The sequence below is a fragment of the Mya arenaria genome, chromosome 11 (assembly GCF_026914265.1).
Source record: "Mya arenaria isolate MELC-2E11 chromosome 11, ASM2691426v1".
Lineage (NCBI taxonomy): Eukaryota > Metazoa > Mollusca > Bivalvia > Myida > Myidae > Mya > Mya arenaria.
The window spans coordinates 54,161,630-54,188,958 of record NC_069132.1 but is presented as its reverse complement, the minus strand read 5'-3'; the positions used below and the strand labels follow the sequence as shown (position 1 = coordinate 54,188,958).

General features: G+C 34.8%; 2 protein-coding genes across 15 annotated transcripts; both read right to left on the bottom strand.

The window, feature by feature from the left end:
• Positions 1-785: 785 nt before the first annotated feature.
• Positions 786-25,743, bottom strand: LOC128208963 (uncharacterized). 14 transcript variants are annotated; one of them, XM_052912725.1, is made up of 7 exons: positions 25,607-25,743; positions 9,828-10,355; positions 9,343-9,542; positions 7,520-7,631; positions 1,904-2,118; positions 1,429-1,792; positions 786-1,074 (listed from the first exon to the last, which is right to left on the bottom strand). In XM_052912725.1, the coding sequence occupies exons 2-7, from the start codon at positions 10,326-10,328 to the stop codon at positions 880-882; spliced, it is 1,587 nt and encodes a 528-aa protein (XP_052768685.1). In that variant the 5' UTR covers positions 10,329-10,355; positions 25,607-25,743; the 3' UTR covers positions 786-879. The 14 variants fall into 14 exon arrangements, with proteins under 14 accessions (XP_052768685.1, XP_052768682.1, XP_052768677.1 ...); XM_052912722.1 differs by having other exon boundaries at positions 9,828-10,417; positions 25,607-25,628; XM_052912717.1 differs by lacking the exon at positions 25,607-25,743 and adding an exon at positions 25,460-25,594 and having other exon boundaries at positions 9,828-10,417.
• Positions 14,295-16,831, bottom strand: LOC128208964 (putative nuclease HARBI1). The gene is made up of 4 exons (XM_052912730.1): positions 16,579-16,831; positions 15,527-15,603; positions 15,120-15,237; positions 14,295-14,574 (listed from the first exon to the last, which is right to left on the bottom strand). Exons 1-4 carry the CDS (start codon positions 16,698-16,700, stop codon positions 14,481-14,483), a joined length of 411 nt encoding a protein of 136 aa, XP_052768690.1. The 5' UTR covers positions 16,701-16,831; the 3' UTR covers positions 14,295-14,480.
• Positions 25,744-27,329: the final 1,586 nt, after the last annotated feature.

The following is a 27,329-nucleotide window of genomic DNA, read 5'->3' as shown; positions in this document are numbered from 1 at the left end:
AAAAGTTTCGGCGGTTTGGAAATATGTTTTAAAAGTTTTGCTTGAAGTAACAAATGCATGGTTTTGTGTACAGCTTCTACATTATGGTTGAGCTTGCATGTAACCATTACTTCTTAATTTCTTCAAATAAAGCCATTACTTCTTATTTTCTTCAAATAAAGCCATTTCTTCTTAATTTCTTCAAATATAGCCATTACTTCTTAATTTCTTCAAATATAGCCATTTCTTCTTATTTTCTTCAAATAAAGCCATTACTTCTTATTTTCTTCAAATATAGCCATTACTTCTTATTTTCTTCAAATATAGCCATTACTTCTTAATTTCTTCAAATATAGCCATTTCTTCTTATTTTCTTCAAATAAAGCCATTACTTCTTAATTTCTTCAAATATAGCCATTACTTCTTAATTTCTTCAAATATAGCCATTACTTCTTATTTTCTTCAAATAAAGCCATTTCTTCTTAATTTCTTCAAATATAGCCATTACTTCTTAATTTCTTCAAATATAGCCATTTCTTCTTAATTTCTTCAAATATAGCCATTACTTCTTAATTTCTTCAAATATAGCCATTACTTCTTAATTTCTTCAAATGTAGCCATTACTTCTTTATTTCTTCAAAACAATGATTCTCTAGATAGTCGTTTTCCTGTTTTGAATAAATTGCGTTTCAACACACCCGTTGGATCACAGTCCGACATGTTGATTTTTCAAAGTGAGCTTGTTTTCGTAAGGACAAAGCCGCCTCCGGAAAGGGTTTCGATGCTTACAAAAAATAACGATAAAACTGATTTTCATTTTATTTCAAACTGTCACAACAAACACGCAGTTTGTGAAACCGATATAAAACCAAAACCGCCCTAAGATTCATGTTAGTTAAGTTAGTCCCACGTATATGGCCTCAGTATATCATCGAATGTGTCGGGCCTCCTGATCACCTTGACCTCTTTGCCGTCCACCATGACCTCCGCGGGTCGGGGCCGCATGTTGTAGTTGGAGGCCATGGAGCCGCAGTACGCCCCCACATCAAACACTGCCATCAAACAGCCAGTGTGTGGCGTCCTCAGGGACCGGGCCTAGAAGGAAAGGGGAATGGTGGTATACTAGCATGTACAGGGTGAAGAATCACGTGACTTAAAGGGGTTCTCATATGGATCACCACGGGTCACAACCGATGTAAACAAACAAGTAAGTTACGTTAAATTCTAAATAACAATGTAAGAAAAGATATGAACATAACTAGTTCTTAGCATACACGTGTAAAATATTTTAGATTTGCTTGTATTTTCATGATGCAATCCTTGGCAATAATTTCAAGTTGAAGGAATTTTGTAGAACGCTGCAAAGCTGAAATTTGGTCGTTGAAAACTTAATTAATAGTAATAAAGTGCAGCCAAATTAGACAGCGTTTTAGCTTCAATTAGTCTTACATGTCCAAGGAAATCTCCGCTTTCACAGACCGGCCCTACCACCTCGTACGTCTGTCTGCCCGAGCCCCACCCTTCATTTACTTCGTCCGACCGTCCGTCAGTTGGTGTCCTTTTCCCGAGCTCAGCTGGGTTTTCCTTCCCCGATGTAAAAGAAAACGGGTTTTCGGTTTGTCCGTCCGTTTTGGTCATTTGACGATGTTGAGCAGTTATATATTGTGTATCGGATGTTGTCACATGGCTGCGGTCGTTCGTATGTGTATCAGCGTTTGTCACGTGGCTCGGCTGGGCGAGATCAATATGGTGGTAGGCGCCGTAGAGGGCCGGTCGAACCACCTCCGTCATAGAGCCGTCCACCACGATATAGCTGCGGAGATAATGCAATGATTATGAACTTAAGAATAAGGTCGCTTAAGGGTGAAAATAATTAAATAAGGGAAAGTATTTGAGGGGTAGGTTATTAAAAGAGCAGTCTTACTTCATGTGGTGGCCGTGTTTGACACCGATCACTTCCGTCAGTAGAATAACAGCGTTCCCTATCAGTGAGCGGCCGGGCTCCAGTATAAGGCTGACGTCATCATCTTTAAACACTGAGTCAATCACGCTGATGACCTCAGACGGGGTAGGTATTCCGCGTTTGGCATTATCGATGGCCGATTTTTCATTGGCGCAGGGATTCTGCGTCGAAGAAGACTATAAACAGACTTGACATAAGCATGTGGTTATTTGTGGCGGATCCGTGATCCAGTGGTAACACACTTGACACTCAATCCAAGGGTCGCTGGTTCCTATAAACACTAATCATCTTCCGGGAGGGGCGTTAATTTGGTGGAGGGGGTCCCTTTGCCAGTGCTAAACACTGATGTACGTTACATAACCAGGGTAGCTCTAACCAGGGCTACATTCTGTGTGTGCACTTTGCTCCAAAACCCTTATATGACTATCAATCTTATAGGATACTGGTAAAATGGGCCTTGTCCAAGTTCGAGTATGAATTAACTTACACACCGTGTGCATAATTCAGACGACGTAGTCAATGTTGCGTTTCAATGTTTAAGCTGCACTCATGGATTGGCCGCATTGACAACATTTATTTTGTCTTGGAATGAGCTTTTTTGAGCAAATGTCTCGAATTGCTTTAACAAGACTGCGGACAAAAGATCAGATCGCAGTTTTTCATATTTACGTTCGAAAAGTATAGTTTTTTTGCCTTAACGCGTTGCTAATGAAAAATGAAGTGTTCCAAATAATTGAGATCTGTTTTATTAGGAATTGTCTTACATAACTAAATTAAAGGCATTGATACCAGCTAAATCTTAAACAAAAAACTACAGAAAATGACAAATTGTCAATCCGCGAGAATGCAGCTTTAAACTCCAGTTTTATTTTCAGTTGTAAACCAGACATGACATATACATGCGTATAATGCAGACGCGAGTGTCGTGTGTTCATGCATAAAATATAATCTTAGATCCATAGTTTCATTATCTTGTTACATATCTGAGTGAATTGAACTAAAGCCTATGGTGGCATATAACTGCCGTAAGATAACCTGTTAACGTTCGAGAATTGTTTTATGTTAACCACTTTATTTTCGCAAAACATATTTGGAAATATAAATATTATAAGACTAAACAAGAGGGCCATGATGGCCCTAAAACGCTCACCTAAGCATCGGACCACAACTCTGTGATAAAGCATTAATAAAAATGTTGCAATTTAAACATATCTTTACTGATGACGATGCCTTGTTTTATTTTTGTAAAGGTCATGCAATGAAGGTACCTGTAAAGTTTCATTAAATTTGGTTTGGTAGTTTCAGAGATGTGTTTAAAAGCAAAACAGTAAGTCGGCCATTCTGTTGTTGTTGTTGTTGTTGATCAATCTCAATGAATTGTTGTATTTTTGTAGAAGGTCATGCAATGAAGCTTCCTGTAAAGTTTCAGTGAATTTGGCCTGGTAGTTTCAGAGGAGATGCTTTTTAAAGCAAAACAGGAAGTTGGCCAGATTGTTGTTGTTGTTGATCAATCGCAACCCCTTGTTGTATTTTTGTAGAAGGTTACACTAGAAAGCTTCCTGTAAAGTTTCATTGAATTTGGACCAGTAGTTTTAGAGGAGATGTTTTTTAAAAGCAAAACAGGAAGCTGGCCATTTTGTTGTTGTTGTTGTTGTTGATCAATCGTGACCCCTTGTTCTATATTTGTAGAAGGTCACACAAAAAACTTCATGTAAAGTTGCCTTGAATTTGGAGAGGTAGTTTCAGAGAAAATGTTTTTTTTTAAAGCAAAACAGTAAGTCAGCCATTTTTGTTGTTGTTGCTGCTGTTGTTGTTGTTGTTGTTGTTAATCAGTCGTGAAAACTTGTTTTTTTGCAGAGGGTCACAAAAGAAACCTTTCTGTAAAGTTTCATTAAATTTGGACAGATAGTTTCAGAGGAGATGCTTTTTAAAGTAAAACAGGAAGTCGGCCATTTTGTTGTTGTTGTTGTTGTTGTTGTTGTTATTGATCAATCGTAACCCCTGGTTGAATTTTGTAGAGGGTCACTAAAGGAAGCTTCCTGTAAAGTTTCATTAAATTTGGAGAGGTAGTTTCAGAGGAGATGTGTATTTAAAGCAAAACAGGAAGTCAGCCATTTTGTTGTTGTTGCTGTTGTTGATAAATTGTGACACCATGTTGTATTTTTGTAGAGGGTCACCCAAGAAAGCTTCCTGTAAAGTGTCATTGAATTTAGAGTGGTAGTTTCAGAGGATATGTGTTTTTAAAGCAAAACAGGAAGTCAGCCATTTTGTTGTTGTTGTTGTTGCTGTTGTTGTTGTTGTTGTTGATCAATCGTGACCCCTTGCTGTATTTTTGTAGAGGGTCACCCAAGAAAGCTTCCTGTAAAGTTTCATTGTATTTGGACTGGTAGTTTCAGAGGAGATGTTTTAAAAGCAAAACAGGAAGTCGGCCATTTTGTTGTTGTTGTTGTTGATCAATCGTGACCCCTTGTTGTATTTTTGTAGAGGGTCACCCAAGGAAACTTCCTGTAAAGTTTCATTGAATTTTGCCAGGTAGTTTCAGAGGAGATGGGTTTTTTGAGAAATTGTTGACGGACAGACTGACGGACGGACGACGAACAAAGACCGATCACAATAGCTCACCTTGAGCACTTCGTGCTCTGGTGAGCTAAAAAAAGGGTTGAAGGTGCCCATAACTACCACTTATTACCCTTTTTAGCTATACAGCACTACCATATAAGCCAATATTAATAAAAGTAAACACGAAGTTTAATAGAGGAAATAAACAAAAAAAGTTGTGTTGCCATTTGTTAACCGTATACAGATTGAAGATTATTTTAGATATGACTAAAATAATATAATTATACAATGGAAATTACCATACGGAACTCCTCGGCCATTTTTCATCGAAAACAACCTCGGATGTTTATGGACTGTTAACAATGTCAGACTTCTTTACATTTAACTACGCTGGAAGTAGATCGTGTAGTAATTTCAATATAGCAGTTTAACTGAATGACTATACTCTTGGGAATCTTAATTATTTATTAAATAATGCACTTAACTGGCAATCAATTTAAACTTGGATATACAAAAAACACACAATAAAACACTACAATTAATTAATACTCTTATTTAAAACTACTTCTACTGACGTACATCCATACATCCGGGGTGGTTTTCGATGGAAAATGACCGAGGTGTTCCGAATGTGAAAATTACAGGGACAAGCACATTTAGCGAATGCTCTTTAATAGACACAATGTAAGAGCCTTGCAGGTTATAGACCATTAAATACGTCCCGTTGTATTCGAATGTCAATTGACCAATAATATTGGCACACAAGATAACACTGATTTCTCGTGTTTCACGACCCCAACACCATATATGGGGAGAAAGCGCCTCTTGTGTAATAGACATTAAACAACGTTAGAAAAAGTTACGTTTCCCATAAAAAATAAAATTGGTTGAACGTAACCACTGTCTATTCGGTAAAATTCCCATATCCGGTGTACGAGTACAAATAATGAGGTGAACATGTAAACAAAAAAGAAGATCAAGTAGATCCAGCGTGTTCGGTCTTTTTTTTTTTAAATCACAAACCACTCAGCTTTAAAACCTATAATTATGGAAGGTAGCCAATGGTCCGCGATGGTATAACCATGCTTTGGTTGGCTGTCCTGTGTGATAAAAGAAAAAAGGCATGTAACAATAGGTGGGCACTTCCGAATGGTGTAATTTTCCCTTCGCAAGGTAAAAACCTGACATATATTATAGACCAGTAAGTAATTGCCCTTTACATTTGATAATGCACTGACCCTTTTGCACACAATATAACACTAAGTTCTAGTTTCTCTCGACCCCAAGATCATATATGGTAAGGAAGACACGATAAGACAACATTTGGGACAAAGTAACATGTCTTATCAGAATGATACAATATACTGAACGTAGAACTACTATGCATACGACCACCTCTGGCGTAGAAGTACAAATAATGCGGTAAAAATGAAAACCGAAAAGGGGTTTGTCCAGCATACATGAACAGCAAGATATCAAAATTACAAAAAAAAAACATCAGATAACAGAAGCCTGGTCTGATATTGTACAACCATACTTTGATACATATAGCCATGTGTTAACACATGTAAGGCCATACCAAATCGTTTCTTTGTTTAGTGTCCGTGGACGGGCTTAAGGCTTCTCGATCCAAATAAACACATATTATATGATCAATGATCATGTCGATTAAATTCAATTTCCTTTTACTGTAGTTCCGATTACAATACACAGGTGAAATCAACGTCCTTCATACTTTACAATAGTATTCTTGGTATTTGATAATCGAAAATGATGCATTCTGTGTCATTCCCATGATCAAAACACGTACATACAAGTTTTACTAGAACTCATTTTGCAGTGGAAATATATCTTACAATTGAGAATGGTCCAGATGGACTAAGGAGGCCCTTGTGTCTATATTCTACATAAGCTGTCACTCATTTAGTATTCCTTTTTTTCCTGGGCTTGTTTCTTTTTCAAGATAGATAGATAGGTTTTTGAGAAGTCACAGCCGAATAGGTGTAATTTGCCCTAACAGACCATGAACAAGAGGCCTCGGATGATGATGGACGGTTTACAATGTCCAGAATCTATACAATTTAACAACGCTGCAAGTAGATCGCGTAGTAATTTCAATTTAGCAGTTATCATTTATGACTTTATTCATAGGAATCTTAATTATTAATGCAATTATACACCTCACTGTAAATCAAATTAAACATAGTAATACAAAATATACGTTAAAACAATTCACTCAATTAATATTATCATTTGAAATTTTACGAACTACTTCTACTGATCTACCGGCATACATCCGAGGTTGTTTTGATGAAAAATGGCCGAGAAGTTCCGAATGACATAAGTGCTGAATGCCGAGGGTACTTGGGTGAGGGTGAGGTAAACTACGTGCAGTTTGGGGGCACCCAACCTCATACTTGTCAAACATTTGTAACCAAAGTGTCTGAGATTATGTGGGTACAAACGATGACGCTTCAAACGGGAACCATATAATACATTCGGAACTCCTCGGCCCTTTTTATCGAAAATAACCTTGGATGTATTTGGACATACTCAAAAAATGGTAAGTTTAAGTCCGCTGCAAGTAGCTCGCGTAGTAATTTTATTCAGCAGTTAAACTTCATGACTTAACAATTGGGAATTTTAATTATGTTTGCAATAATACACTTCACTGGCAATCAATTTAAACTTAGATCAATAAATATAACTAAAACACTACATTTAATAAATGATATAATTAAAAAAATACGGACTACTTCAACTGATGTACCAGCATACATCCGAGGTTGTTTTCGATAAAAATGGCAGAGGAGTTCCGAATGCATTTAATAAACATTAACGAAACAAGCTGTCTATTAATACATCTTGTGTTACCGTCCTGGAACGCTTAATCCAAGCACTATAATATGAAATTCACTTGGGGTATTTAGCATATTATAATAATATATATTATATTTTTAAATGAGAGCAAAATTAAAGATGTAAGAATAATAAGACGCAACTCATGAAGATACCCACGCGTTTAGTGTAGTCAATCCCGAGGCCCCCTCCAAGGTTGATGACCCGGATGTTGGGGAAGTCGTGCTTCCTCAACTCCCTGATGTCGGCCAACATCGCCTCGGCTGCGCACCTGCAAAAGTTAGAAACTTATTTTTAGTATATAATTACGTATGTTTAAGAAATCTTAAGAACGACTTTTTGAATGTTCACGCACTAGTGGCTTTTTCCGGTTTTCGTTTTGCATAATTGTTATATGTACTACGTACATTTATTATATTTAAAACCTGCAACTACATGTATGGGGAACTATTTTGAAACAAAAATGGAAAATAGTCATAACTCAAGATGGTCATAGCACGTGGTTTGTGACGTCACATTTGGATTTTGGGTAAAATGAATAAAAAAAGTTTGTATACAATACAATACACTTGGTTCTTGAGGTACATGTTTTCAACTGAAGAGGGTTTTTGTTCCCTAAAAATTGTGGGCAAATGCTAAGATTTAATTAATAAAAAAAACAATTACATATTTCTATATTAACTTAGTCGGATTTCTAATTTCTTTTAATTCCCTGTTGATAAACATGATATCTGAAGCTTTCGGTTGTAAAAACACTGTTTATGTGATTGTAATCCTCTTTTGTAAATGGAAAGAGGTTTGCTTTCGAATAAAACTATTTTTATGCATTTTAAGCTGTTGCCCACTATTTTTGGGAGCCCTTATGCAATGCATAATATTTATCCCAATAACTGAGTGATAAGTGTACATATATTCCTCTATATTTACACCTCAACTTCCATTCCTTAAATGAACTGCCTTCCGGCAATTGCGTTTATCAATCGATGAACGCAACATATTCGGATATGTTCGGGTCGCAATTCATCGCATAACAATTTACATGAAAACTATTGATCTTGTTATTGTTTGTATTGTGTCAGCAGATCCCGTAAAATATAAATCAACATTTTAGAAAGTGTTAAATTATGATATGTTAAATGTATCGTTGCCATAAGTGTTTTAATTTTACGTTTATAAGTGATTTCAAGAGTTTGATCTTTTCCCGCGATATCGTGACGTCATTTGATAAAACGTTTCCTGTTACAGTCGGGTCGTTCTATTTACAGAATGGGTAAGAAAGGATTACTGAAAAGTTTTCTTAAATGAAATAAAGTTTTTTTTTAACAATTCTTGAATGCAATGATGCACTATTGGTGTAAAAATGAGTAATGAATTGCGGGCTTGATGTAATTATCAGGGATATGAACCCAATTTGGCTGGTCAAAGAATGCGTGGAGTCCTGCGTGTCGTTTCGATAAAGCTGATAAGTCAATAAAAAAACTTTCATTTTGAATCTGGTCACTTTCTTAAGGCGGTATCGAAACGTGACGTCACAAACCATGTGGTAAGACCACACTCATAACCATTTCATTGAACAGAGTGCTGAATAATGAATTAAGCAATAAGGCATTTGGAGCTCCTCGTCCATTTATATCGAAAACAACATCGGATGTATATTGATGGTTCACAATGTCAGAAATCGGATCTTTTTAAGTTCGCTGCAAGTAGATCGCGTAGTAATTTAATTAAGCAGTTATATTAATGACTTAACTAGTGCGAATCTTAATTATGTTTGCAATAAAACACTTCACTGGCAAGTAATTTAATCTTAGATCATCAAATACAAGCTGAAACACTACAAATAATTAATGATATAATTCAAAATTTTACGAACTACTTCTACTGATGTACCGGCATGCATCCGCGGTTGTTTTTTGATAAAAATGGCCGAGGTGTTCCGAATGGCAACAATGTATATTTTAGATTCAGTTAAAACGTCTCGCCTGAACACTCGGATGTCTGTGATGGTGGAACCCAGATGACAGTGGAGGCCTTGTAGTTCCAGTAACGGCTCTCTGCAAACCACTTCCGCCATCGCCGCCAGCTCCCGCCGCTCAATACCGAATTTGGACCCATGTACGCCCGTCCTGTTATACTGGTGAACGCCCTGGGAATAAGCAATACTCGTGAAGTTCCGGACATACTGGATTATAAACGAATTTGTTTACATTTTTTGTCGAAGTCGCTATTATCGAAAAAGATGTGTTCACGACCTAATCTGAATAAAAATATATTGAAATTGACCAGACAGTTTGGTAAAGAAATCTAAAAAAAAAATTTTTAGACTTGTGAATATAAACAGCCAAATATGTAAGAAAAAAGAGAGCCTTTAAAATTTCACTACGCTTTCAATAAAATCAAATTTGAAAACGAAGATAGTAGCAAACGACTTTAATAACATATCATGTAATATTGTGTGTTTACTTACATCATCTAGCGGTATATTTGGGTTCACGCGCAACAAAACACGGGCTTTCGTTCCAAGTCGTCTGCAAACCTCTATCGTCTGCTCCAGGTTAAACATGCCGTCAATATTCAAAAGACAGCCATGTTTTACTGCCAATTCTATTTCCCACTTCTGTTTTCCGTTTCCGTTCAAAATCATAGTCCTCAAATCGAACCCGACCTTCAGAGCCAGGGCCAGTTCGTTTCCGCTTACCAGTGTCACAGAACAGCCCAAGTCTTTCATTATTTTCAGAACCGTCGGGTTCATATTTGCTTTCATGGCATAGTTTAAGACTGCATTAATTTCAAGCTTCTTCATCGCTAGTTTGTATGCATTGACGTTTGAAACGATCTGATTTTTGCTATATACAAAAACAGGTGACACTGTTTTAAAACTTTGCTTCTGTAGAAAATCTTTGATACTGCTAACACTGACACTTTCACAAAATAACTCGCCATTTGTATATTCAAAAAAGTTCTCCATTCTTGGTGATGTTTTGGCAAAATCGATCTATTAAGTTAGAGTTGCCAAGTTTTAGATGACATATTAAGATTGAAGTCAATATATGGAACCTTTATCAGTTAATTAATGAAAACCTTTATTAGTCACGATAGACCAAAGTAAATTATTCTTTGCGGAATTTTAAGTGAGGGACATGTTTAATGCGGAACAAAATGGTGGATTCTTTGATTATTTTTGTATTTTCGAGGGAAATTGGGAAATTTTGCCCTCTGAAGTAGGTTTAAATCACTGCTATCGAAATATGAATACGCCTACCTGGAGGCAAGACGCTAAGGTGATCATAGCTTGGACACTTTAATATGGCCCTTCAGTCCCTTGATATTGTTTAAAAACTAATAGAATGACATTTCAATCAATACAATCCAAAGATTTTAACTTGAAATTAATATAATTATATATGTATGTATATATATATATATATAGAGAGAGAGAGAGAGAGAGAAGTTGGAATAGGTTTGGATAAAAAAATAACTATCAAAATGCAATAAACGTATTTCTTAGACCGTTATTTCAAACATTTGGACACATTCATTGGGTATTAAATAACTGGTCCCTATACTCGTAGGCTAAGGGTTATTCATTGCTTGGTTAACGAACTTTTGGACCCGATTCATCAAAAAGTTTTGGAAGATGCTTCGCTTCTCTAAAATATTCTGATTTTTAATAAGTGGGTTAAAAAAAAAAAATCAATGACAATTCATAAAAAAACAGTATGAATGATATAAATATGAACCGTGCGTAACCCAACTTTAATTTGCAATAAGCATGGCTGTGTCATTGTATTATTACCTCCATTTCTTCAAATGAGTATAATTTAGATTACTACCTTTATCTTAAGCCAATGAAATGAATAATGAGATAGGCAATGATTAAGTACTAGGCTTGATCATTAAGAATCTCACCTTTCGCGGGTGTTTAAAGGTCCACCTACTACCACTCATCCGATACACACTCCCAGTGTCAGATTTTGCGTCGTCAATGTATCAGCCAATAAGGCTGTATTTTAAGTCAGTTAGATGGCTTGAAGTAATGTCCTAATGATTTAGAAGGGTTCGTTCGCTACGGTCACTTTGCCCATTCTTATTCATTAAGAATTTACTAAAAGTTATCTAACTATTACTTAGCTTTCAATCAAAATATCTTATGAAAATAACAGAGTAAGTATGATTATTTTCTTTAAACAAATATTGAAACGAATAACTTCTTAGTCATAATATAAAAACTGTTTATATATAAAGCAAAAAGGCAATATGGTACAACAGCATTAGGAAAGTCACGTGATATGCAAATTTCGTAGTAACGTGTAGAGCGCTAAATTTATACTATACTTTCGATTTGTTATTGCATTTTTCTTATCAAACTAGGGGCTACAAATGATAAAAGGGTTAAGAGAAGTCATTTAAATAAACATACAGTTCATTACTTGAAGACACTGGGACTGGGATTTTAAACATATAGGATTTTAATGTATGGTTAAATTTAGATAAATATAATAACACTAATTCATTATGCTTAAGAAGTTCCTGAAGGTCTAATATGATTTTGGAAATACACCATTTTTATATAATTAATTGAAAATATTAAAATTTACTTAAGATGCTTTTGTGAAACTGGCCCTGTTGTATTTCTGACATTCCTCTCAATGCAGTACCGTTTGTTGGATTCTTGGTAGTTGTTGGATATACAATAATGTCAATGTTATTTAATTATCATAACTGCTCTTTTTGATAATTAATATCATGAATGTTATACTTTGAATTCCTTTTCTCCTATATGCCCCAGGTCTGGTATTTATAAAACATCTTAAGTCCTTTCCTCACTTAAGTCATTTTCTTAGGTTAAATTTATCACTTGTCATATGATATAATAACTTATTTATATCTAAAATACTTTTTTCATTAAATTTATGTAAACACATAATTCTATAATAAAAAACGTGCATCTTTTTCATTATTTGACCATGAGGATTTTAGGTAATCGACTTAATTTAAGAAATGGCTTAAGCTGTTTTATGAATACCAGCTCAGTTTTTATTATCATACCCCTTATGAACTGGAAGAGTATATAATTTCCATTTTTCATACAAAGCTTGTGACACACTTAACTCACTAAAAACATTAAACCCTAAGTTTTTAATCTTTTGTATAACAACACCTAAAATGTTCATGCCCCAAAGCGTGGCATAGTGTTATCTGATCGTCTGTCCGTCCATCCGTCCGTCCCAACGGTTTCCGATCAATACCTGAAGAACGCTACGGTCCAGGGTTCTTAGATTTAGTAGGCAGGTTGGTTATGACCAGCAGATAAAGCCTTTTGATTTTGAGGTCAGTTGATAAAAGGTCAATGTAGAATTGACCTTAAGATAACCTTTAGCTGAAAATCGGCTTCTGATCAATATATGAAAAACAAGGTCGTTGTGACCGTAAGCTGAAAATACGTAGTTTCCTATCAATAATTTAACAAAAAAAACGCATGGGCCCCGAGACCTCGAACTTGGTAGACGTTACTCAAACGTGACCAGCACTCTGATTATTTAAATATCAGTTGGTCAAAAGTCAAAAACAAGTGTTTTTGTAGTAAGTCAAAAAAATATGAAACATCTTTGGTTAATGTGACATCTGTCAAAGTACAGAATCACGATCTTATCAATTTTATGTCGAAAATAATTCATTTTATGGGAAGGTCGTGACCAAGATATGAACCCTATTGATTTTAGGGTCAGTGGAACAAAATTCATGGCTCGTTCCATGACAAAAACATATAAAAGTTTTCAAAACGTTCAATCTGTTAGAGTGCAGCTTTAAGCCATAAAACATCAATTTTCGAACGGAAATATGAATATCTGCGATCTGATTTTTTGTCAGCAGTCTTTTATCATTGGTTTGCAGATATTTGCGCAAAAAATGCTCTTTCCAAGACAAAAAATAAAAAAAGTTGTAAAAATGGTAAATCTGTGAGAGTGCAGCTTTAATTAAATGGTAGAAAGTTGTGCGTTACAGGGATACATAAGAAATGTAAAAAAAGGATCCCTGGTCGCTCATTATTGTAGCTAATGTAAAAGCTCCTCTCGGTTTGTTTACCTTTGTTTCTTGAGGCCTTAACACAAAAGTAATTGAATGTATAAGCTGAACACAAGGCGAAAACAGATATTGCTATTCCATATATACACCAATCTCATTAAAATCAGATCCCCAATACACGCTTCACGACGTTAAGCTATGTGGATCGTAATGAAATGAAGTGAACGTCACGATATGATTTTAATGTTTTGTATATACACGACACGTCCATTATCAGTTGCGTTTTTTTTTCCACTCAAGATACCAGCGCTAAGTATATCTAGCAATCGGAACTCCTCGGCTAGTATCAAGATAATGTCTATCTCGAAGCTTACCGGAGATGGCCGAGTTGTTACGATTGTATGTATATCTAACTGAAAGATATTATACCGCGTTAATCTGCCGGACCCGGGACCTGGGACTAACATTTGATATCGGATTTATCTGTCAGAGTTGGTACAAATGATTTGAAATGGAAAATTTCTTTGAATAAACAATATATATATATTGTTAACACACCCATGATTTATCTACATATGTCATTAGAACACATGAAACAGATGCATTTCAAGTGTTTATGAATTCAATAAACACTAGATATTTAATGTTAAATAGTATTTGTCTTTTCATTGAAACATGTTCAGTTAATATTAAATAATGTAATTAAACATACCAGAAATTCGAAAACTATTACAGACAACGATCCTAGACTAGTGTTGTGTCGATGATCGATTATAATCGACAATTGATCGGAAAGGCCTACGTCGGCGACAATCGATAGTGAAATTTGAACAATCAAATATAGAAACAAGGGACGTAACCGCTACCGACTAATTTTCTTTTTCTGGTTAATTAATGCTAGTTTATGTTGAAACGTTAAGGTGTTACTATGTTAAGTTATTTAGTCATAGTTCAGTTAAATATTATAATTATTGATGTGTTTGCATATGTTCTTCCCTATAACTTGCACTCAATTAAATGTTTAATTTCTACAGGATGACAGATAAGAATTGTTTTTACTGAAAAAGAAAACAACAATGTTTGTGATAATGATTTAGCTTAAGTACACAATAACCTTTAGTGTAGATACATCAAACACAGCTGCATCATGCTGGGAACCTGGCCATCTGGCTACAATGTCAGTGAATCTGTAAATATTTGCAATCTATAATTAATGTATTACTAATTGAATTTTTATAGATGATTTTATTGTGATAAAGAAGAAATGAATTAAGATATTGTTATTCATACCAATGCAAGTCTTTTATTCCAATTGTAATATGACTGTTTCATATTCTAGTAATTTGTTATGTTTTGTTTATGATGTTTCAAATATAAATTAGATATATACAACATTATTTACATTGACATGATTTAAGTTACATTTGCAGTGACTAGCACACCTAAGGAATTTGCTTAATTTATTTGAAAGTAATAGATGTCCAATTGAAATTCAATGCAATAAAAACAATGTCTATTTATTTTGGGCCATTCACTCATAAATTGATGTGTATACATTGACAAACTGTACTATATTAAGCAATCACTCCATATTACTCATGAAATGTACCACGCAATTACAAAAAATCCCATAACATTTCATTATATTTTTCTAAGGCAAGGATAAGATATTATCATATCATTTCATGTTTTTTTCCTTTTCACAGTATTTGTACTTATTTATTTAAATTACCTCATTTCATGGTCACATACAGCCATGACATTGATGGCATGGTAACCCTTCCTGCATATGAAGGCAACCCCATTGTCCTTAGGAGCAAGAATAGGGACCAATGTTCCATCCACTGCTCCTGTAACAATACACTTTGTTGTTGTATGACTAAGAAATGTTTTTAAAGTATTTGTTGCATTATTTTTAGTGTACTTATAGTGTTATTTAATGTTTCTTGTTTGATGTATGTCTGCAGTAAACATTGAGGATAATTATTATCTTCATGTAAAAATTTCATCCATTGTATGTTTCGAATATTTTATACAATGCCTTAAAGCTGCAATCTTACAGACAATTTGATTTCTGGAAACTAGTGATACAATACTAGTGATATATTCAAACATATATGTTATTTGGTTTTAAATTACCTATGATGTTGGGTATCCTGCACTTCCTGAAAAATCCCACTTTTGTCCTTAATACCTCATCTCTTGTGGATGGTAACCTGTTAAATATTTTTGAAATGTATCTATACATGTACAACATTATGACCATATTCATGTAAGTAATTTGGAAAACTGTAATTGTTACTTTGTTTAAAGCTGCACTCTTGCAGATTGCCAGTTTGGTAATGTTTGTTCTAATGTTTTGTTCCAGAACCAGCTGATTTTGGCATCAGTGCATTTAATTCAGTCATAGGCAAAGCAATCACGATAGAGTAGATCTGATTTGTTGGGAAAACTGCTTAAAATTCGTAGAGCTAGTAATTAATGCTTTTAGCTGTAAAAAAACACAGTTTCCAACGTTAGTATGGAAAACTGCGCCCTGATCATTTGTCCGCAGAATTATATCACTAGAATTTGCACAAAAATTGGCTCATTTGAAGACAAGAAAATAAAACATTTTTGAAAATATAATATACTTTTTTAAAAATGATCTGTGACAGTGCAGCTTTAAAGTGTCTCAATCAGATAGTTTATGGTGACTGCAATGTATAAGATTTTAGTTTCATTTTGTTTTAGACAATTTTCTAACAAAATATGGTACCAATTTATAGCCTATTTACTATTTGTAGCAATGAAATAAAACCTTTTTTCGAAAATCCATGTCTAAAACATTTTACAACCATTATGAATAACAATAGAAATTCAAATAACTGTATCCTAACAAATATTTATCAATGTTATTGATAAACACTAGTGTTGATGATGTTTTGTCTCTGAACAGATAAACCTTTAAATGTGGCAGTGGTTACTTTCTGTTATTATATGTTCAATCCATTCCTTATGTTATAGACTGCATTAGCTTCAATGAAAATGTCAATATTACAAAATTACAATTACAGAAGAGATTCTCATATTCTTTGAACTAATAGAGTGTATATATAATATACAGCTTGGTCAGAAGTTCCTGATTTCAATATCCATTTGAAGATTTGTAATATATTCATGGTTTTCCTAAATTTTAACCCATATATTACCTTACATTTCCAATGTTTCTGATAACTGCATCCAGAAAATCATTAAACACCCTTCCAGCTGTAGCTTTTGATATGCCATGAATGTCGGCAGACTCTGACAAAAAGTTTCCTTTTGAGAGCATCCTCAGCCCTACAAGGACCTGAAAACTCCAAACATATTACATATGTATTTGACGGTTAATTTTAGTATTTTAATAATGGTCAACATGCCATATTTAATAGCTAGATTGAGCTGATAGGTAAAGAAATGTAATTCAATACAATAAATATTTTTGCAAATAAAGTAATACTGTCAGTCTGTGAGAGTGCAACTTTAACCAAGTGCAATGTAAAGACAATGAAATGAAGAAATATAAAGATAATTATATAGCACCTGCTCAGAAATTACAAACATTTACACAATTGTACGCACGCACGCACGCACGCACGCACACACACACACACACACACACACAGCCGACTTCAAACAAAATAAACAAAATCAATCTTATTTAATTCTACAGTACATTTAGTACTATTGATATCATGAAAATACTATATGGTTATGCACCAGTCAATTGTAACCACGCACCGCCCCCCCAGGTCCGACGAATAGCAAGGACTTTGACTTTTGGTCCAGCCAACCCGGCTAAAAACAGAGGGACAAACAGATGGTAAAATTCCCCCCAAATGCCCCTGCACCCCAGGGACACTAGGTAAGGCCCATTCCCCGCTATATTTAAAGCGAATACAAACTACCGCATTCACCCGGCACTGCGGGGCCACCTGAAAGGTAAAAACACGGTTCATTTCCCCGATGTATACCCCGGACCTGGGGGGGGGGGGGGGGGGGGGCGTGGTTACAATTGACTGGTAAATTACTTTAATTGAAAACAGTTATCACTTTCCTTTCTGTTATGACATAGTTTTATGTTCCATCTGTAGTACATGCATAACCATGAGAAATCATGTTCATAGTAAAACATGTTTTTTCGTGGAAAAGCTTTTAGATCTACTCCACAGAATTTCCACTTTCAGCATAGTATTTTGTTCAATAACGCCATTTTTTCCTGTGTTTGCCTCCATCTTGGTGTCATGATATGTCCATTAGATAAATGCATAGGCGTTTATCAATATCCATCAAACACATACACTTAATAATTATCAGAATATTCGACCAAGAATATTTAACAGTGTTTAATATTAAACTTTCATGTTTCAACTCTTGATCTGAAGACAGTGAACTGTGACATATTGACTCAAACGTATGTTACTGTAGTAAATTTTTAGTACGATGACAAGAAATATTTTAATTCCTTCTTGAATAAGCACATCATTTCAGGTATAAACATATTTAATGTTAAACCGCCCAACGCTAAACTAGTTGAACTTGTGATGTTTACTTTCTTTTCACTGACAAGTTAGGTCAAGGTCACTGGATGGTACAGTAAAAAGATAAAAAGGTTACATTATACTTTTACATAATAATATAACGGAGAGATACCACTATATACAGTTGGAAGACCCGTTTGTTAAAAAACAAACAATTTTTAATTTATAATATACCTTCGTCATTGATGACACTGACATAGTTCTATTCGTGGAAGGCTCCAAATCAGCGTGCAGTGCTGCCTCCAGCCGTAAAATGGCGTCTTTCGTCAACCTGTAACGCCCAACGCATTCCCAATCGGGCACATCGGCGATAGCGACCACCCTTTCCTTAAAAACTCGCGGTCGTCGGGCATTTTGTCTCCTCGCAACGAACAGGGCGGCCATTTTTAATATACTTACGACAAGGCTAACCCAATCGTAAAGTTACAATCGCAAGTTACGAAAACGTAACGTTACTATTACTTACGATTCTTAGTAAGACGCTCGGAAAATCGTAACATGGTGTTACGATGCGTTTACGATTACGATTTACGCTACGACCGTTGATAAGACGCTCCCACACTTATCAAGTCAGTATGTCACTACAGTATCTTATTACAAATTTTCTTTGTAATTTAACTGCTAAAGGATTGGTTCTCAACTTCTCATGTTTGTGTTTAAAAGTAATTTTTAAAATATGTTCCCGTTTACTTTTTACAATGTAAGAATTTAGTTTTTTCAGTTTTCTGAAAGAATATGTTCTTGTAAAATATATAGAATAATCAACTGCTTGTTGTACTTGTTACTGACTGATTATTAAAAACAAATTGATATTTGTTATTATTTTACACATGTATACAATACTAAATGCAAGACAAAAATTAGAGCCTGTGGTCTTACGTCCTGTAAGATTAGCTTGTAAACACTATAGGACATATAGTTGATAATATCCAGAATGTAAACACTGCAACGACATCCAGGTTAGCTGATTGTGAAGCATTTTGCCAGTCTTTTAGTGATGTCACTGACGATTACACGCAAAACAAACGTAAAACAAGTGAACAACTCTCCGATTTGAAAACACAAAGCAATGTTTTATCTTATAATGTTGAAATATATAAGCAAGAAAACGCTGATCTAAAATCCGAATGTCTACACTTGAGAACACGCCTCATGGAAAACGACCTTATTTTCTTTGGTGTGGATGAGGTCCGTCCGGACTCCACCAATGGTCAGGGAAATCGAACTCCCCAAGAAAAGACTGAGAGCGAACTCATGGGAATGTTGCAATCATCTTTAGAGGAAAATTCAGTTGTATCCGACCAAATCAGCACCGATATAAAAGGTATATTATTCAGCAAGGTGTACAGGGTGGGTAGACCGAACGCACAGCCTAGAAATAATAGACCTAGGCCGATAGTCGCAACTTTCGAACGCTATGTGCAAAGGGAACAAATTCGCAAAGCAGGCCTCATCCTTAACAAATCCCAGAGAAAACATCAGATTTATGAACATTTCCCAAGAGAAGTAGAGGAAAAGTGTTATATCCACTAGCTCGACAATACGGTGAAACTGGGAACAAGGTCTCGATTGTTAGGGACCGGCTGTATGTAAACAGTTGGCTGTATGACCCCTAAACAAAGAGTTTCTCACGCTCATGCCACCAGTTGTCTGCACCGGGCATTCGCGATCAGCCAACATTGCGACCGACAAACCAAGGACCACGGTCCGCGCCCCAGTCCCACCTCGGGCACCATTTCATGGACAAGGGATGCCGCAGATCCCCAGACCCCCGCCTATGCATAATACCTACTACACGCCACAAACCAAAACCCACCCATCGGGCCAACGAGTGCATGGGGCCCCTCCCAGCTATTACGACCCACAGACGCTGTCCCAGGTACATGAATGTGTTATTAAGCGCTCGGACAACTCAGCGTCTCCGATAAGCTGCACTGAGCCGCCAATAAATAGTGTCCATGACAATCACATATCATCTGCGCAACCTATGGATACCCCCGAGGAACCTCCGTCCATCGAAGAGTCCCGTTTATAGGACAGTCACGGGGAGTCATGCTTGATCTCTGACCCAATAAACAGTGGTGACTTAGCTCTTCGGTCTGTTGACCACACGGCAAATTGTTAACAATCATGGTGAATATTTAGTAATGATGAATGTTTGGAACCTTTTGTTCATAAATATGTGTGCCTACTTATCATACTGTAATAACTATTATGCACATTATTTACATTATTTACATTATAGTTATAATTCCCGTTATTATACAAATAGCCATACTGCATGTAATATTTTGAAACCACCTATTAACGGTACTCGTAAATTTGATGCAAATGATAAACTATCTAACGGTTTTCACGAAGGTGATAACGGAAATTTGCGTCTTTTATCTTTAAATGTCTGTGGACTGAAATCAAAGCTTATGTGTCCTGAATTTAACGATATTTTGAACAATCATGATATTATCGGCTTGCAAGAAACAAAATTAGATGACATTGATTGTATTGATATTGATGATTTTGTGGTTTTCACAAAGAACAGACGAAGTGTCGTATTAAATACCCGAAAGTCGGGTGGCCTAGCTCTTTTAGTTAAAGAAAGTATTTCTAAGTATGTACATGTTATCGACACTGATTGTAAAATGGTTTTATGGTTTAGCATTGACAAAGAGTATGTAAATTCTGAGTCAGATATTTTATGTGGAATTGTATATGTCCCCCCTGAATATTCTTTATACTCTGTTGAAGACCCTTTTAATGATATTCAATTAGAGCTAAATGAATTGATCTCTAAACATAAGCTTATATGTATATTTGGGGATAACAATAGTAGAACTAAAAATATATACGATATTATCCCAGTTGACAAAGATTTGTCTAAAGTAAACCATTTCGAAGAAATATATGATGAATATATACATGAGATAAATCAATTTGAGTGCGCCAAAAATGTAGAGTTAAACAGAGAAAGTTGTGACAAATCTGCTAATAATTATGGAAACCGATTTATTTAGTTCCTCCAGTTAAATAATTTATATATTCTAAACGGTAGAACAAAGGGTGATATTCCAGGTAAAGCAACATGTAAAGGAGTCAGTACTGTGGACTATTTCCTGTGCAACGCTAACATGTTTAAGTATGTATTATCTTTAAATATACAAGAATTTTGTTCTCTTTATTCGGATGCACATAATCCTATATCGTTGACGTGTAATTTCAATTTGTCTAAATACAAACAGAACCAAGAAACGATAGAGCAAACATTAAAATTATGGGATAACACAAAACAAAATGAGTTCATAGAAAATGTTAAATCGCATAAATTAAATGATATATTAAAACAACTTGATACTCATAATCAATCAAAATCATTCACGCAAGAGGATGCTAATCTAATTGTAAATAATATTTCCGACATTTTTGTAAATGCTTGCAAACCGACATTTGGCTTCAAAACGTTTCGAAATAGCACTGATTGCAAAACTACACGGGGATGGTTTGGTCCAAAATGCAATAAGCCTAGAAACAATTTCCATAGAGCAAGATATCTTTATAAAATCAGAAAAACCGAAACAAATAGAATTAACTTAAACGAAAAAAGTAAAATGTATAAAAATACAATGAGAACTTTTCATAATAAACATAAAAATAATGACATATTAAAGTTAAGAAATCTTAAGGTCACAGAACCTCGTAAATATTGGAAAATATTAAATAACAAAAGTAAGAGCGAAAGTGAAGCAGGACTTGAAGACCTGTCTAATTTCTTTAAAAGCGTTAACTATAAGGATATCCAATCCACAAGTAACCAGTCTGGTGAACTTAATGTAAACGTGGTAACTAATGATGAAATTAATATTCCAATTATATTGGAAGAAATTGACAAAGCTGCAAAATCATTAAAAAATAACAAAGCAAGTGGACTAGATAAAATAACAAATGAACATATTAAAACTACTTTTGACGCTCTTAAGAACATATATGTCAAATTATTTAACTTAATTTTTGAATACGGTGTTATACCTCAATCTTGGACTGTTGGAGTTATTAATCCTATTTTCAAAAATAAGGGTGACCCTACACAACCTGAAAACTATCGACCTATTACTCTACTTAGTTGTATGGGGAAATTGTTTACTTGCTTAATAAATAATAGGCTAAAACATTACATCGAATCTAATAATATCATACATGAATGTCAGGAAGGTTTTAGAGCTGGTTTTTCGACATCAGATCACATGTTTGCCATAAACCACATAATTCAATATTTGAACAGTAACAAAAAAAAACTCTTATTAAAAATGTGTACAACAACATCAAATCGTGTGTCACAGTTAACTCAGAATTGTCAAATTATTTCCCAAGTAATATAGGTGTCAGACAGGGGGGAAAGCTGTCTCCACTTCTGTTTTCCATGTTTCTAAACGATTTACACGAGTATTTTGTAAGTAACAATATAGACAGCAGTGTACAATTACCAAATCCGAACCATTTTCAAAATTTGCAAAATTTCATAAAAATATTCATACTTCTATATGCTGATGATACAGTTATAATGTCTGAAACTCCAACAGGTTTACAAAATGCACTCGATGCCTACGCACAATACTGTGATTCATGGAAACTAACAGTTAATATTGCAAAGTCTAAAATACTAGTATTTGGAAAGGGAAGACCGGTTACATTTAATTTCTCATTTCAAGCAAGCCAACTCGATATAGTTAATGAATATAAATACCTCGGTATATACTTTAGTAGAACTGGTTCTTTTCAAAAATGCAAAGTACATATTGCAAATCAGGCTACAAGAGCAATGTACAGTTTATTACGGAACGCAAATCGCCTTTCTTTACCAATAGACTTACAAATTGAAATTTTTGATAAAACTGTGAAACCAATACTTCTTTATGGAGCTGAAATTTGGGGCTATGGAAAAAAAACGATGTTTTAGAGAGAGTTCAACTTCGATTCCTTAAGTATATTTTAAAGCTAAAACGATCTACTCCAAATTATATGGTCTATGGTGAAACCGGGGTAATGCCGCTTTCGGTTGATATTGAAGATAAAATGATTGCCTTCTGGACAAAATTATTAACAAATACTGATAACAATATTACGAAACTCTCGTCTTTGATATATAAGAGTATTTATAATTACTCAATCAACTAAAGTGAGCAAGTATTAAAAAGAAAATTTCCATGGATCTACCATCTAAAATGTATTTTAAGTAAATGTGGTTTAATTAATATATGGGAAGGCCAAAACTTTATTAATCAAAAGTGGTTGAAGGCAACGGTTAAGCAAAAGTTAAAAGAACTCTTTATTAATGAATGGTTTAGTGCTACTGAAACATTCAATAAAGCAACGTTTTACAGAATATTTAAAACAAAATTCGGCATTGAGCCATATATTTTAGATCAACCGACTAAAAACTTATATTTTATAGTTAAATTCAGAACAAAAAACCATAGACTCCCAATTGAAACTGGTAGCTGGAACAGAACGCCTCTAAATGAAAGAGTGTGTACACGTTGCGATAAATTAGGCGATGAATTTCATTATCTTTTAGAATGTGGAATTTTTGATGAAGAACAAAAAAACATATTTGAAACCCTACTTTTATAGACACGCGAATATTTTTAAACTAGAGAAACTTATAATTACCCGGAATAAAACGCAGACTTAATAATGTTTATTAAAGCAATTTCATTGAAATCATTATAGTTGTAGGACATGCCTGTTGACATATACAGAATTTGAGCTATTTTGTTTCTAATTGCTACGATATTTTATTGACTCTCCATTTATTTATTTATTTATCCACTAATGTATGTGACAATAACTAGATTGATTACACTGGTAATTTACTATATATAATCATCATTGTCAAACGTTTGTAATATAAGAAAACAAACCTTTAAATGTACCCATTTCACTCGTTTGCCTTTGTGACATTTATCATTTGATATTACCTCATTTATCCATGTTTGTATTGGAATGAGTGAAATAAAGGAAACTTGACTTGACTTGAGAACAGTTGCGTTCTGAATAAATAATGTAATGTATACAAAGAAATGTACAAACAATATTGTAAGGGAACATTGGTGCTTAAAACTGGTGCATGTACTATATCTGCATGCCTTAATTATAAATGACCAAATATAATTAAATGACAATTAAATCAATTAATAATCGATCATTGATCGGTTTCATAAACCGATTATCGATAGTAATTTTTCTGTCCGAGAAAAATGTATTTTTTGTATTCTTAAGAAATAGTATTATAGTATTGTAATTATGTTCGGCTTCAAAACGTGGCGCGTCTGCATAATGATAATTTAACCATGATAATCTATAAAAACGCCTTGACTGATAACTGCCGGGATAATAAGACCGGTGTGGCCGGAACCTTCGCTGTCAGATAAACTGATCGGATCAATTAAACTGCCGGGATCGATTATTGAGAAAAGCTACGACTGTTGTGGCCGAGACATTAGCTGTTAGCTACCGGAATGGCTTGTTTATAAAAGCCGGAACCGCTATAACTATTACTGCTTATGGTGTTGTTGTTGTTGTTGTTGTTGTTGTTGTGGTGGTTGTTGTTTGTTTTGTTTTGTTTCATTCCGGCCGGCATCTTAACTTATTCCCTATGCCCGCGGTTAAATGTATTGAAAAATGCCGGTAACACAGATTCGTGTCAATGTTCTATTCCTCATTGTAAACAAGCAATCGTTCAGCTTATTCATTCAATATCTTTTTGGGCTAAATGGGTTAAAAAACAACAGAGAAACTTATACGTCTGGTCTCCTGGTATGCGTTTTCATAATAGGAGAACAGTGACATAAACCTACTTATCAGTGGTAAAAACATCCTTCGAAAATATAAAAAATACCCAAAGAATCCGCCAATTTGTTCCGCACTGACCATGTCCCTCACTTAAAACTTCGCAAAATTAACTTACGTTGGACCCCCTGAGTTCGAGTGGTGAAATGTTTACATTGTTCCGCATGCAAAGGAATAGATTGGTTATCTTTTGATAACAGATTGTTTAATTATCTTTCAATATTTGCTTGGGCTCGTGCCAACATATTTAAGCGAAGTTATTCAATTTACAAGCAATACAAATACTCATTATAGCCCACTAACCACAAAAATATCACTTTGTTACAAAACAATATAGTAAGAAATCTGTTTCTTTCCTATCCAAAGATGTATGGAACACTATTCCAGTTCAAATTCGACTAGCAATTACATTAAATACTTTAAAGCTTTCCATCAAACATACTGTAATGTAATTGGCTATGCATATTTGCCAAACTCTTCTTACATTTTATAATATTCAACATGATTTATCCAGTTAGTATATTAAAATACTGCCTGCGTTTGTTATCAACAGTAACTTTCATTGGCCGCGAAAATACATTACTTTTCCCCCTACCTGCAATAATAGTTGTGTTGCATACACCGGTCAGTGGCTTTACAATAGCTCATGGTTATAGTTTAATGTACTTACGTTAAACTCTCTTAATTATGTCATTCCATTTAGTAATTTCACGTTGTAATTGAAACACGGAAGTAAAAAACAGTTTGTTTTGGGGCGGCCTCTTTTACTGGAATAATCTCTATTCGTAAAACATGCTTTATAGGTAAAATGCTATACCTCTGTAATACAAGGTTACGTTAAACCATTACTTTAAGTTGTTAACGTCACGGTGGATCACGCTTACGTGACCGGAGTACGTATCATAGGGATTTCGTCCGGATTCCGTACATGGCACTAGAATTGATGTGGCGGAGGACTACAATCTACGGATTTTCCGCACGGCTGCTGATTGGATGAGATTGGCCATTTTGGATTTTCCGGGTTTCTGATTGGTTTGGGGGCAAATGATTGCCATGTCCTCATCACCAAGTATCAAGGCGCGGGAAAGTATAAATACAAGACCGCGCAGCAGACGCGAGCTTTCACAACTTTTCGGCCATATTGGAAACTTTAAAAACTTAACTTTCAAATCTTTTCATACAAGTTTATTTAACAAGAAAGAGAGCCACCCTGCAGCAATGTAAATATTATATTATATCATTATAGATAATAGATAAAAAGGAACGTTATCATTAAAAGAACATTTACTCTTTAATCAAAGTAATATTATTACAGTATCATATTTGTTTGCAAGGATTGATATTTATTTATGAGTAAATAAAAGTTATTACACATGTCACGATCGTTGGTCCTGTATCTAGTAAATTTAAATGTCAACTGGAGCATCTGCTGTCCGTTTCGCATGAAATAAGGTAAACAACAAATCGAACGTATAAATTGAGTCGTCTACGTAAGGGTTCACGTTACAATACCTTATTAAAGATCAATAATTGAATAATGAATACTACCAGTTTTATTCTAAATGTATTTTGAATTATGAGAATTGCTGATTATTGTTTGTATAATTTGTGTTTGACATTGATCAAAGGGCGCCTTAAAAATCTAGAGTCCATTCAGAATAGATCCATACGATATATTACTGTTCATATAGGTGGTAAAAAGTGAAACGCCGAACCGAACCATTATAGTGCAATCACAATGTCTTCAACTTTATATACTTAGTTGAATGTGTTTTACTAGAACGCTGTTAAGAAAATGTTTCATTGACGACCGGAAAGCTTTTGAGCGGGTGTGGCCAGTCAACTTTTTTTTATAAATTGTTGAATTTGAATAGGCATATGTCTCAAAGGGCTTCAGACCATGTATTCTGGCGCTACAAGTCATGTGTTGTACCGAGAATTGTACTCAGAGGAACTTCCGATACACCAGGAACCCGCCAGGGAGGCATGAGCTCGCCTATTCTCTACTAAATATACATTGATGGCTTGATAGATAAACTTGAAGATAATGAAAATGGACAGTGCATTCATAATTTTAACATATGCGCACCTACTGTTACTGACGATATGGTGCTTGTATCATAATGGAAAACAGGGATGGAAAGATTACGGCATACAATATTCGAACACAATAAAGTAGTAAATCCGGGCGTATTAAAGAAAACGCTATATACCTCAGAGAATGGAAGGGATTTTCGGTATTTACGGGGATTTTCGGGTTTTCGGTAATTCCACCGACCGGGATGGAAAATATGTTCAGAAAGTGCTCGGATTACTAAAAAAGTGGGGATTTCTATATAATTCAAGCTACTGTTCTTCTTTTGTGCTAAACAGACCATGTTTATTTGTTCGGAACATCTCGGCAGTTTTCCATCAAAAACAGCCTCGGATGTATATGAACGGTTCATAGAAACAGAAATCTTTATATTTAACTAAGCTGCATGTAAATTGCGTAGTAATTTCATTATATTGGTTAAACTTAATGACTTTACTCTTGGGAT

What these genes read in the sequence shown, in the direction of transcription:
- LOC128208964 (XM_052912730.1), bottom strand. Translation starts at nt 16,700, where the DNA reads ATGCTCTCAAAAGGAAACTTTTTGTCAGAGTCTGCCGACATTCATGGC. An exon ending in CAGGATACCCAACATCATAG is followed by an intron (nt 15,238 to 15,526) that starts GTAATTTAAAAC and finishes GTATTGTTACAG; the next exon opens with GAGCAGTGGATGGAACATTG. An exon ending in GTATGTGACCATGAAATGAG is followed by an intron (nt 14,575 to 15,119) that starts GTAATTTAAATA and finishes AAATATTTACAG; the next exon opens with ATTCACTGACATTGTAGCCA.
- LOC128208963 (XM_052912725.1), bottom strand. Translation starts at nt 10,328, where the DNA reads ATGGAGAACTTTTTTGAATATACAAATGGCGAGTTATTTTGTGAAAGT. An exon ending in GGATTGACTACACTAAACGC is followed by an intron (nt 2,119 to 7,519) that starts GTGGGTATCTTC and finishes GTCTGTTTATAG; the next exon opens with TCTTCTTCGACGCAGAATCC. An exon ending in GCGGAGATTTCCTTGGACAT is followed by an intron (nt 1,075 to 1,428) that starts GTAAGACTAATT and finishes CTTTCCTTCTAG; the next exon opens with GCCCGGTCCCTGAGGACGCC.